This window comes from Toxotes jaculatrix, chromosome 14 (assembly GCF_017976425.1).
Source record: "Toxotes jaculatrix isolate fToxJac2 chromosome 14, fToxJac2.pri, whole genome shotgun sequence".
Taxonomy (NCBI): Eukaryota; Metazoa; Chordata; class Actinopteri; family Toxotidae; genus Toxotes; species Toxotes jaculatrix.
In genome coordinates, this window is record NC_054407.1 from 25469224 (window position 1) to 25482144 (window position 12921).

At 43.4% G+C, this 12921-nt stretch overlaps 5 gene segments (V, D, J or C); all 5 read right to left on the reverse strand.

Moving 5' to 3' along the window:
- Positions 1-1167: 1167 nt before the first annotated feature.
- On the reverse strand, positions 1168-2366 carry LOC121193483. The segment is given in 2 exon segments: positions 1168-1797; positions 2104-2366. Coding segments are annotated over 2 exon segments (423 nt in total).
- A 516-nt stretch (positions 2367-2882) lies between these two features.
- On the reverse strand, positions 2883-3824 carry LOC121193500. The segment is given in 2 exon segments: positions 2883-3446; positions 3654-3824. Coding segments are annotated over 2 exon segments (411 nt in total).
- A 3092-nt stretch (positions 3825-6916) lies between these two features.
- Positions 6917-7841, reverse strand: LOC121193478. The segment is given in 2 exon segments: positions 6917-7401; positions 7515-7841. Coding segments are annotated over 2 exon segments (432 nt in total).
- A 1827-nt stretch (positions 7842-9668) lies between these two features.
- LOC121193473 lies at positions 9669-10530 on the reverse strand. The segment is given in 2 exon segments: positions 9669-10094; positions 10401-10530. Coding segments are annotated over 2 exon segments (462 nt in total).
- A 131-nt stretch (positions 10531-10661) lies between these two features.
- LOC121193515 lies at positions 10662-11159 on the reverse strand. The segment is given in 2 exon segments: positions 10662-11005; positions 11086-11159. Coding segments are annotated over 2 exon segments (399 nt in total).
- Between the last annotated feature and the right edge of the window lie 1762 nt (positions 11160-12921).

Consider the following 12921-nt stretch of genomic DNA (forward strand, 5'->3'; position numbering starts at 1 on the left):
CACTTCATGGACGAGCAGCGCCACCTGGCCATAGCACACCTTTGGGTCGGTGGCAGGCAGTCAGATGTTGCTCGTGATCTTGCTGTGTCTCAAAGTGTCATCAGCAGACTTGCATCAAGACACAGAACTACTGGCAGAGTTCATGACAGACCCAGGAGTGGAGCCCCAGGAGTGACAGGCCATAGCAATGTCCCCTGACCTGAACCCCATAGAGCACGTCTGGGACCAGCTGAAGCAGAGACTGGATGATCGTACCCCACCCCCATGTGACCTGGCAGAACTGTGTGTAGCACTTGTGGAAGAGTGGAACGCATTGCCTCCGAACAACATCATGAGGCAAGTGAGGAGCATGAGACGTCGCTGTCATTGGGGCAAATGGTGGAAACACCCGCTACTGACATTGTCAATTTTTGTTATTTGGGGCTATCCTTGTTATTGTGTAAATTTTTGGGGTAATAAATATTAAACTAATGAAAATGTTTCTTCTCATTCATTATTAGTGATATCAAAGGGAACTTTTACTTATTTTATTAAAATTCAGACCAAATAGGAAAAGCACTCATATAAATAACAATATCCCTAACTTATTGTGAGCAGTATATATTTTAAAATATCCATTCATTGAAGTAAAACACATTTATCTTTTCTTTATTATTAAATGAAAAAACGTGGTAATCCATCTCACCCTCCTCAGGAGACTTTCCACAGCAGGCAACTTGAGTGCTTTCTGAGAGGCCAGGTTGAGAGTGTGAGAATAGCATTTCACCTGTAGGAACTTTCCCAGTTGAGCAGCAACAACCATATTTGATGCGTTGTCAGTGACTAACACCAAATCTTTGTCTGTAATCTGCCTTTCTTCTGCTACTTTCTGCAGCAGCTCAGCTACATTTGCACCGGTGTGACTCTCACTCATCACTCTGGAGGACATGACTTACCAGCTTCCAGTTGTTGCTCATCTCACGCATAGAGTGTGCAACGTAAGATTCAGTTGCAACTGATGTCCACGCATCACATGTCAGAGCGACGCTGTCTGCTGTCTTTCATTATCTGGACTGGATCATAAGAAACCATTGAGATGACTGGGAGAGAACAATGAAACGTAGTAGGTGCTCAGTGTACGTCTCAGTTTGGAGTTCATGACAATTCATAGTTTTATTTCTTTGTAGGTGCAGATGTAGAGAATGTAGAAAGTATCAGGCTGATTTACAGTCATTTTTATGAAGTTTTAGGTTTTGAACCAAGTTTGAAGATGTGGTGATTGTCTGCATTTTGTGTCCGAGCAGTGGAAAGTGATCCACAGAGTCGTCCACACTGACTGCTGTTGTGCTGACTGTGTGAAGAGTCTTCAAATATTGGACTCAGTGTAGAGAAATGTGAGTTAGCAACTGTAAGATACTGTGACAGTGTGTGACTCCCTCTAGTGGATGTTGTGGAGTATTCTGTTGTCTTTGCTCCAAAGGTTTTTGTACAGAGTTGTGCTGTTTCCTGTCACTGTGGGCCTCAGAGCACAGTAGTACACAGCAGAGTCAGACAGCTGAAGCTCCTGGATCTCCAGAGGAACTGATGTCTTGTTGGCCACAGCATCGATTCTCTCTTTCTGTTTTTCTGCAGGATTACCTGCTGTTGTTGAGACGCGCTGCAGCAGAAGCTTTGGAAAATCATTTGCTTCTTGTTTGTACCAGAACAGTGTAGAACCAGAGTAACTGGTTTCATATGTACAAGGGAGTATAACTGTCTCTCCTTCAGCAGCAATGACATCTCCTGTTTCCTGGATCACTCTGTCTTCTCCTTTACACTCTGGGGAAGAACAGAACATACAGAGGAAGAGATCAGTCAATAAAGATGATTGATTCAAGGAGATCAATCAGTAGCTTTACAGAGTTACGGAGCCAGAGACTCAGACACACAGACATGTAGAATAGATGTGATTTTCACTGATCATTGTCACTTTGAAGCATAGAAAGTGTTTTTACAAGCTAACAAATGTCAGCACAAATGATCTGCTGTGATTTTCTCTATCATAAACATTGAAAGCTCTGACTGTACAGCTCAGTAATATGTCAAAGTGTTTGAAGAGGAAACATGTTGTGCTTTGTATCTTACCAAAGAAAAGAGCAGCAAGAATCATCCACAGCCAATGTTCCATCTCTACAAGAAGGTTTAAAGCAACAGGAGAAAGTAGCTGATGTTCAACACTGAGTCTGACAATTCTTCTCTTCACAGCAGCAGTTATTATTGACACAATGCTTGAACAGAGAGCACAAGTAGTGCACCGCCTACTTCATAATGTCGCCCTCTAGTGGAGCTAAAAAGTTGAGTTCAGCACTTTGTTGGAAAAAAGGCTTCCAGCAGCTTGTCAGTGAGTCAGCTTGTGTTTTTGTACAGAGTTGTGCTGTTTCCTGTCACTGTGGGCCTCACAGCACAGTAGTACACAGCAGAGTCTGTCACTGCAGCAGAGGAGATCTGCAGATCCATTTGGGTTTGATCCCGACTCACAGTAACAGTCAGTCCAGAGACTGGATCTGATGATAGTTGTCCTGATGCCAGATGAGAGATGAGGAACTGTGGTGGTTTTCCTGGATGTTGTCGATACCAGAAGTAATAATCATCTGCAGCAGCTTTTTTGGAGTATGTGTAGGACAGAGTAACAGAGCTGCCTTCTGAACTGAACTCTTCATCCTTGACTGGAGTCAGTTGTTCACAGCTGACACCTGAAGAAAGAGAAATCTGTTTTTAATCTGTCACAAAACTCTCAAAAAGTGAGTCACATTTCTAAAATATTGGAATTAAACCTTGTTTTCAAATGCAGATTGTAACATACCTGTAAAAGTAGAGACAAACAGTAGAGACAGTAGATTATAGTCTAATGACAACATGTTGAATAAAGGGAAAGTTTATGGTCTGTGTATTGAACTCTGCTGAATATGGAAGTTCCTCTCTCTTCTATAGTTCAGTAACAGCTCAGCTCCTCCCTGAATCTCTCCGTCTCCTCTTAGATCTGGATTTTCTCTTCTCTTGTGAGCTTCTCTAACTGATTGGTTTCCTCTGGCTTGGTTGAACAGTGTGTGACTCCCTCTAGTGGATGTTGTGGAGTATTCTGTTGTCTTTGCTCCAAAGGTTTTTGTACAGAGTTGTGCTGTTTCCTGTCACTGTGGGCCTCAGAGCACAGTAGTACACAGCAGAGTCTGTCACTTTAGCTGAGATGATCTTCAGATCTACACGTTTCTCTGTTTTGTCAATGTGAGCTGAGAAATCAGAAAGAGTTGGATGAGTTGATCCTTCCTCTGTGATGGAGAGCAGGAACTCTGGTCTGGATCTGTGGTTCTGTTGGTACCACTGGATATTGTTGATAGAACCCTCATATTTACAGGTCAGGCTGATGGTTCTTCCCTCTTCAACAACTTCTTCTGTACTTTCTGGCTTGATGCTGTTCATGGAGCCCATGGCTGCAAAATGAGAGTTATTCATGTCAGTTAGTCTGCAAGAGATTCAACCATGAAGAGACTCAACAGAGGTTGTTGACTTTTTCTTCACCATGTGATCATTCTGACATGGATTTAAAAACCAAGATAAACCTCTGCTTATGAAATGTAGAGCAAATATCTTGTTAAAGCAGCAGGTGAACTGAGACACTCATTAGTTGGGAAACTCACCTATGAAGTCAGATAAAAGCAAAAAGAGGTAAAGCAACATGTCTTTGGAGTTGTTGAAGCCAAACAGACAGCAGATGAACAATGTTCTTCCACTGCAGTAGAATCAAGCAACTAAACAGCCTCTCTGCTGCACAGCCCTTCTCCTCAACATCAAGCTGATTGTGCTTTTACTTCCTCAAACATTTCTGCTCTGGAGACACAAATAATCTGATTGGCTGAGGAAGACTTTAGGGGCGGGGCCAGAGAAAAACCTTCGTAGAGATTCTCTGTCTTCCAAAGTTCAGTTCAGACAGTGAGATCATTTCTTCATCCAGAGCAGCTCTGCCTCAGAGAAATGTTTGCTGAATGTCCAGTCTCACTTCTTCACACCATTGTTAGACCGAGGTCGGACACACCAGGAGGAAACTTGGTTACCTGAAGCTTTTTTCTTTATTCTGGGACCATGTGGAACATTTTATTGTATATAGTATTGAACCTCTGATTTTAGCAGGTGTAGCAGAGTGAAGAGTGGCTGACACAGTGCTCTCCAACTGAGAGACAACTTCATCTGTGCTCACATGGGCTGGTGGAGTCAGGAGGACTGTGTGGTGACCTGAGATCAGAGATTATGGCCATGTGATCAGACAGGTGAAGATCTTCCAACACGAGGCTGGAGACAGAGACCTGAGGACAGAACTGAATCCAGGCTGTGACCTTTAACATGTTGGTCCATTGACAGACTCTATGAAAACTCTATAAACATGCGAATAGTCAGTTTGAATGCCATACTGGATCAGTCAGGACTGAGTTAGAAACAACCGCCACTGGTGCTGTTAATCTACAGGGTACTAGCGGAAATTGGACTACTGTTGGTCGAAAGAGAGGAGGCAGATCACTGACAGAGAGAGAAGAGGAAAGGCAGGAGTGTAGGTCTGAGAATAGGGACTCCTAAAGTTAGTACAATTTTTTATTTTAATTGAAAAAATTAATTAATGACAAGGAAAGGTAGAGGGCTGGCAGACATGATGGAGAAAAGCAAGGTAGACATACTGTGTGTGTGGAAGGGTAGCAAAGTGCGTAGTATTGGAGGGGGAGGTCGGGCAGGTAGACTACGTCCTATGTACACGAGGTAATCTGAGAGGGATTAGTGACTGCAAAGTGGTGGCAGGAGAGATTGTAGCCAGACGGCATCGGATGGTGGTGTGTAGGATGACTCTGATGGTCAGGAAGAACAGGAGACCAAAGAAAGAGAAGAAGACCAAGTGGTGGAAGTTGAAAAAGGAAGAATGTTGTGAGGAATTCAGACAGAAGTTGAGACAGACTCTGAGTGGTCAGGAAGAGCTTCCAGATGACTGGGAAACTACAGCAGAGAGTGATCAGGGAGACAGGTAGGAAGGTGCTAGGTGTGTCATCTGGAAGGAGGAAAGAAGATAAGGAAACTTGGTGGTGGAGTGAGGAAGTACAGGACAGCATTCAGAGGAAGAGTTTAGCTAAAAAGAAGTGGGACGTAGAAAGGACTGAAGAAAGTAGATAAGCGAGACAGAGATAGAGATGGGAAGGATGTGCAACAGGTTAGGGTGATTAAAGATAGAGATGGAAAGGTGCTAACAAGTGAGAGTGTGCAGAGAAGATGGAAGGAGTGTTATGAGGAAAATGAGAGGGAAAGAAGGGGGAAAGAGATGAATGTTGTAGAGCAGGAAGTAGCAAAGATTAGAAAGGATGAGGTGAGGAAGGCTCTGAGGAGGATGAAGAGTGGAAAGGCTGTTGGTCCTGATCACATACCTGTGGAGGTGTGGAAGTGTCTGGGAGAGACAGCAGTGGAGTTTCTAACTAATTTGTTCAACAGGATGTTAGAGAGTGAGAAGATGCCTGAGGAATGGAGGAGAAGTGTTCCTGTGCCGATCTTTAACAACAAGGGTGGTGTGCAGAGTTGTAGCAGCTACAGAGGTATAAAGTTGATGAGCCACACAGTGAAGCTGTGGGAAAGAGCAGTGGAAGCTATGCTAAGAAAGGAAGTAGATGTTTGTGAGCAGCAGCGTGGCTTCATGCCCAGAAAGAGAACTACTGATGCAATTATTCCTCTGAGAATGTTAATGGAAAAATACAGAGACGGGCAGAGGGAGCTGCATTGTGTCTTTGTGGATTCAGAGAAAGTGTATGACAGGGTGCTGAGAGAGGAGCTATGGTGCTGGATGAGTGGCAGAGAAGTACTTCAGTGTAGTTCAGGATATGTGTGAGAGGAGTATGACAGTAGTGAGATGTGCTGTAGGTCAGACAGAGGAGTTCAAGGTGGAGGTGGAGCTACATCAAGGATCGGCTTTGAGTCCCTTCTTGTTTGCTATGGTGATGGACAGGTTGGTAGATGAGGTCAAACAGGAATCTCTGTGGACAACGATGTTTGCGGATGACATTGTGATCTCTAGCGAGAGCAGAGAGTAGGTGGAGGAACACCTGGAGAGGTGGAGGTTTGCTCTGGAAAGAAGAGGAATGACAGTCAGTCATATTAAGACAGAATACGTGTGTGAATGAGAGGGAGGGAAGTAGAACAGTGAGGTTACACAGGGCTGAGGTCCAGAAGGTGCAGGAGTTTAAGTACTTGGGGTCAACAGACCAGTGCGACGGGGAGTGAGGAAAAGAGGTGAAGAGGCGAGTGCAGACAAGTTGGAGTGGGTGGAGAAACGTGTCAGGAGTGTTGAGTGATAGAAGAGTGTCAGCAAGAATCAGAGTAAAGGTGCACAAGACAGCAGTGAGACCAGCTGTGCTGTATGGTTTAGAGACGGTGGCGGGAAAGGACAAGAAGCAGAGCTGGAGGTAGCAGAGATGAAGATGTTGAGGTTCTGTTTAGGACTGATGACGAGGATGGACAGGATTAAGAACGAGCACATGAGAGGGACAGCTCAGGTTGGCTGTCAGTCAGAGAGACTGGATTGACATGGTTTGGACATGTGCATAGGACGGATACTGTTTATACTGGTAGAAGGATGTTGGAAATGAAGCTGCCAGGAAAGAGATGAAGGAGAAGGCCAAAGATGAGATAGAAGGATGTGCTAAAAGAGTACATGAAGTTAGTTGGTGAGAGAGAAGAGGATGCAGAGCATAGGGTTCGGTGGAAAGAGATGATTCTCTGAGGCGACCCCTGACAGGAAGAGCCGAAAGTAGAAGATGAAAACAACTGATTAGAGCACATTTAAGAAATCACAAGTCAAAGTTAGTTTTATTCACATAAATAAATTTCACTCCACTCCTCATTATCATCAGAGTTTGAAAATAAAAATTTCTATCATTGTTTTTCATCTTTACTGCTTCATTTTCTGTTGTTTGATTCTGATCAGTCCAAAGAATCCAGACTGGATCATCAGAAACCATTGAGGCTGAACAGTGTGTGACTCCCTCTAGTGGATGTTGTGGAGTATTCTGTTGTCTTTGCTCCAAAGGTTTTTGTACAGAGTTGTGCTGTTTCCTGTCACTGTGGGCCTCACAGCACAGTAGTACACAGCAGAGTCTGTCACTGCAGCAGAGGAGATCTGCAGATCCATTTGGGTTTGATCCCGACTCACAGTAACATTCAGTCCAGAGCCTGGATTTAAGATTTCTCCTTTCCCTGTGTGAGAGATGAGGAACTGTGGTGGTTTTCCTGGATGTTGTCGATACCAGAAGAAATAATCAGTGGCAGCAGCTTTTTTGGAGTATGTGTAGGACAGAGTAACAGAGCTGCCTTCTGAACTGAACTCTTCATCCTTGACTGGAGTCAGTTGTTCACAGCTGACACCTGAAGAAAGAGACAAATGTTGTTAAAGACCATGTTAAAGTGTGATTGGCTGTTCCAGTGGTTTCTAGCAAACAGATCCTCTAAAGTCATTTCTTCTTCCTGCTTTAACCTACCTTTTAGTATGATGAGAACCAAAGGAAACATTCCACAGTAAAGCAGTGAGAGCATCTTACACACAGTATCTGTGTTATGTATGCTTTAGATATTGAATGCATCTGACAGTGGGAGTTGTTGTCTGTCCTGCTCTTTGACAGTGTTGCTCCTCCCTCAGCCTGTTCCTCCTCTCATATCACTGTATGTTGTAGCAGCTGTAACCACAGTGACTCTGATAAAAGAGGAATTAGCAGAATCCATCTGATATGAAGCTGTGGTTTGAATACCACTTCCCTCCTCTTTGAAGAGGAGTCAGATATCTGTGTTCAGGTTTTTGTACAGTCTCTTCTACACTTTGTATCACTGTGTTTCTAGAGCACAGTAGTAGAGAGCTGTGTCTGCCAGGGTTAGTCTGCTTATGGTCAGTGTAGTTGATGTATATGTTGTTTGGGACTGATATCGTTTATCAGGAATATGTTCATTATCACTGTAGTCTCTTGCTCCTTTCCAGAGAATGAACTTAGGAGCCTGAAGGTCAGAATGATGTTTGTACCAGTGAAGGCGAGGATAATTAGATGTTGTCTGATATTGACATGTGAGTGTGACTGATTGTCCTTCTGTTCCACTGACTTCAGCTCGTTCAGGAGAGATTGTGTCTCCAGCTATTAGTCCTGGAAAAAGTGGAGAAAATGAAGCCATTAGAGCAACATTGTCCATGAGGCTGAGAGGAGAAGACAGTGGAAAATGTCAGTGTACAGTGTTACTCTGTGGACACAAACAGCTCAACTGGAGCTCACATCATAACTAGATTGTACAGGACGTCATGACAAAGACAGATGATTGTGAGTTTTCAGCTGACAAAGTCATAAAATGGCGGCCAACTATCTTGTTAAAGCAGCAGGTGAACTGAGACACTCATTAGTTGGGAAACTCACCTATGAAGTCAGATAAAAGCAAAAAGAGGTAAAGCAACATGTCTTTGGAGTTGTTGAAGCCAAACAGACAGCAGATGAACAATGTTCTTCCACTGCAGTAGAATCAAGCAACTAAACAGCCTCTCTGCTGCACAGCCCTTCTCCTCAACATCAAGCTGATTGTGCTTTTACTTCCTCAAACATTTCTGCTCTGGAGACACAAAGAATCTGATTGGCTGAGGAGGATTTCAGTGGGCGGGGCCAGGTGATCATCTTTGTTTCCTCTAATATTTTCTTCCAGCTGTTTGTAGGCTTCATTAATCTCTTTCTTTGCTGCTTGTACAGTTTTCCTTTAGGATCCTTGTGAACCTTGAGCTTAAATTAATAAACTGAGCAAATCAATCCTTTACCTGAGCAATGTTTAGATGAACTTTCTTCCCCTTCCTTATTTGTAGAAATTTCATCAAGTCTTTACTTGGTAAATTAAATATAGTTTCCAGATCTTGAAAGGACATTAGGTTTTCATTCCTGTCTAGAACTTCAATCTTTCTAATTCCTTCTTCTGAGCCACATTTGAAACCTTAGTCCAGCCTTCCAGGTTTAAATTCTTACTCATGGTTCCATGTGGTGACAGAGATTAACAAGAACAATTGACAAAGTTCAGTTGTTTGGTAGAAACTATTCAGGACTCTGGAAGTTCAGGTCTCAGTGGACCTATAGCGCCTCCCAGAGGGCAGCAGAGTGAACAGGTGGTGGCCTGGATCAGATGAGTCCTTGATGATGTTTGTGGTCCTCCTTCCTTTGATGACTTTCTGAAAAGTCTGCGACCCCAACGGACTCCAACAGGCAAACTGGTCTTGGTCTATGGTGGGTGGAAGGGAAGATTTGTTGTGCCTTAGGACCAGCCTCTGGAAACACGTCATTACAGTGGCAGTGACAGCCACAGGGCTGTAGTCATTAAGGCTGCTGACTGCTGCTGTCTCTGGGACAGGTACAAAGGTGGGAGGCTTCAATCATTTACTAGAACTTGTGCTAATGTGTCGTCTGATCTGCTCTAATGAATGAGTTCAATGTTCCCATCTACTGTTTGCAGAGGTCTCAGCAGAGTTCAGTAGAAAAACACGTGTAGTTGTTTCTCTGAATTCTGAAGAAGAAGGAGCAGGAAACAATGAGTTTGTTCAACTTTCAGAGCAGCTCTGTGTCTCTGACATTTACTGCTTCATTTTCTGTTGTTTGATTCTGATCAGTCCAAAGAATCTAGACTGGATCATAAGAAACCATTGAGGTTGAACAGTGTGTGGCTCCCTCTAGTGGATGTTGTGGAGTATTCTGTTGTCTTTGCTCCAAAGTTTTTGTACAGAGTTGTGCTGTTTCCTGTCACTGTGGGCGTCAGAGCACAGTAGTACACAGCAGAGTCAGACAGCTGAAGCTTCTGGATCTCCAGAGGAACTGATGTCTTGTTGGCCACAGCATCGATTCTCTCTTTCTGTTTTTCTGCAGGATTACCTGCTTTTGTTGAGACGCGCTGCAGCAGAAGCTTTGGAAAATCATTTGCTTCTTGTTTGTACCAGAATAAATAAGGACTTGTGCCACTGGTCTCAAATGTACAGGGGAGTATAACTGTCTCTCCTTCAGCAGCAATGACATCTCCTGTTTCCTGGATCACTCTGTCTTCTCCTTTACACTCTGAGGAAGTACAGAACATACAGAGGAAGAGATCAATCAATAAAGATGATTGATTCAAGGAGATCAATCAGTAGCTTTACAGAGTTACGGAGCCAGAGAGTCAGACACACAGACATGTAGAACAGATGTGATTTTCACTGATCATTGTCACTTTGAAGCATAGAAAGTGTTTTTACAAGCTAACAAATGTCAGCACAAATGATCTGCTGTGATTTTCTCTATCATAAACATTGAAAGCTCTGACTGTACAGCTCAGTAATATGTCAAAGTGTTTGAAGAGGAAACATGTTGTGCTTTGTATCTTACCAAAGAAAAGAGCAGCAAGAATCATCCACAGCCAATGTTCCATCTCTACAAGAAGGTTTAAAGCAACAGGAGAAAGTAGCTGATGTTCAACACTGAGTCTGACAATTCTTCTCTTCACAGCAGCAGTTATTATTGACACAATGCTTGAACAGAGAGCACAAGTAGTGCACCGCCTACTTCATAATGTCGCCCTCTAGTGGAGCTAAAAAGTTGAGTTCAGCACTTTGTAGGAAAAAAGGCTTCCAGCAGCTTGTCAGTGAGTCAGCTTGTGTTTTTGTACAGAGTTGTGCTGTTTCCTGTCACTGTGGGCCTCACAGCACAGTAGTACACAGCAGAGTCTGTCACTGCAGCAGAGGAGATCTGCAGATCCATTTGGGTTTGATCCCGACTCACAGTAACAGTCAGTCCAGAGACTGGATCTGATGATAGTTGTCCTTTCCCTGTGTGAGAGATGAGGAACTGTGGTGGTTTTCCTGGATGTTGTCGATACCAGTAGAAATATTCATTAGTTGCTTTTTTGGAGTATGTGTAGGACAGAGTAACAGAGCTGCCTTCTGAACTGAACTCTTCATCCTTGACTGGAGTCAGTTGTTCACAGCTGACACCTGAAGGAGAAAAGTCTGTAACTTTATGAAGTCAAAGGTTTTATCAGTGAAACTCTGTTAACTTTAGATTTCTCACCTACCTCTGATTGTGACCAGAATGAAAGCCACAAACAGACTGAAGGTCTCTGACAGCATCTTAAAGATAAAGAGAATCTGTCTGAGTTAAAGTTTGTGTCTTCTCTCTACTTGAGTCCCAGTCTGGCTCCGCCCTTAATCCTTTCCTCCTTCCTGTCTCAGCTCTGACAAGCAGTGTGTGCATGACAGCATCATTTTCATCAGGTAGGAAGTAGCTCATAAGGCAGCACTGACTGACACCTGACCTTGCATGTGAAGACTCCAGACTGGATCCCGTATGTTGGACAGATGCTAAGTGAGGACCTTTACATCATGTCTTTTTTACAGAATGGACATTTGAATCATTTCCTCCTGAAGACTAAAACAGCAGTGGAGAGAAAGGACACCCTTGGTGGACGCCACTGAGCTGTGAGCTTGGTTCTGAGAGGATTTGCTGTGTGATCGTCTCTCTCTGATAGAAACTACACCATTTTACACAGATACCATCCAACAACACTTGATCATCATCTTTTTGAGGGACATGATTCACAAACACTTCAGATCTGCTACTAATATCTTCCAGGTCTTTACCCTGTTACACACTTAAGATACACTCACCAGCCACTTTATTAGGTACACCTGTCCAACTACTTGTTAATGCAAAAATCTAATCAGCCAATCATGGTGGATTCTATGATGGTGAGCTGGCCAGGTCCTGCTGCAGCAAAGCCTCCCCAAACCGTGACACTTCCACCCCCATGCTTCACAGCAGGCATGAGGTTCTTTTCCTGGAATGCTGTATTTGGTTTACACCGAACATGTCCTCTGTTCTGTTGTCCAAATGATTTAATTTTAGACTCATCTGTCCAAAGAACATTATTCCAGAAGTCCTGGTCTTTGTGTTTGTTCATGTTTTTCTTAGAGAGCAAAGGTTTCCTCCTTGCACACCTCCCATGAAAGTTAAATTTGTGTAGTCTCTTTCTGATTGTAGAGACATGCACTTTCACATCAACAGTAGCAAGAGCCTGCTGTAGGTCCCGCGATGACCTTTTAGGGTTTTCGGTGACTACTTTTAGCATCTTGCAGTCTGCTCTTTGGGTGAACTTGCTTGAACGGCCAGACCTGGGCACGTTGGCAGTTGTTTTGAATGTCCTCCACTTGTAGACTATTTTCTGGACAGTGGAATGGCTGATTTCAAATTCTTTTGAGGGCTTTTTAAATTCCTTACCAAACTCAAACTGCTACAATATTCTTTCTGAAAGCCTCAGATGTTCCTTTCAATCTCACTATAATGTTCACTCTCACTTCAACAGTTAGGAGCACACCAGACTAAATGTCTGAGGTTTAAACAGGGCAAGCGTCCTCCAAAATGCTGAGTCACGATGTTCTGGTCATGTGCACCTGACGTGATACACCTGTGTGTGATTTAATCATTTTAAGCTGGAATAATGGGAGCATTATTTCAAAAGTACTGTACTGCAGAAAGTAGTGTGTCACTATAAAAAGGGCGAGAAAAAGGCAGTTAACAATGGAAGAGAGACAGACCATCATAACACTTAAAAATTTAGGGCTTTCCTACAGAGAAATTGCAAAGAAAGTCAAAGTGTCAGTGAGTCCTTAACCATCAAAAGGCACTCAGAAACTGGGGCAAACTCTGACAGGAAGAGGTCTGGCAGACCCAAAGCCACAACAGAATCAGAAGTTTCTGAGAGTCAGCAGTTTGCGTGACAGGCGGCTCACAGGAAAACAGCTTCAAGCACAGCTTAATAGTGGTTGTACTAAGCAAATCTCAGTTTCTACTGTGAAGAGAAGGCTTTGAGTTGTAGGTTTGACAGGTCGAGTTACAGTAAGAAAACCAGTGC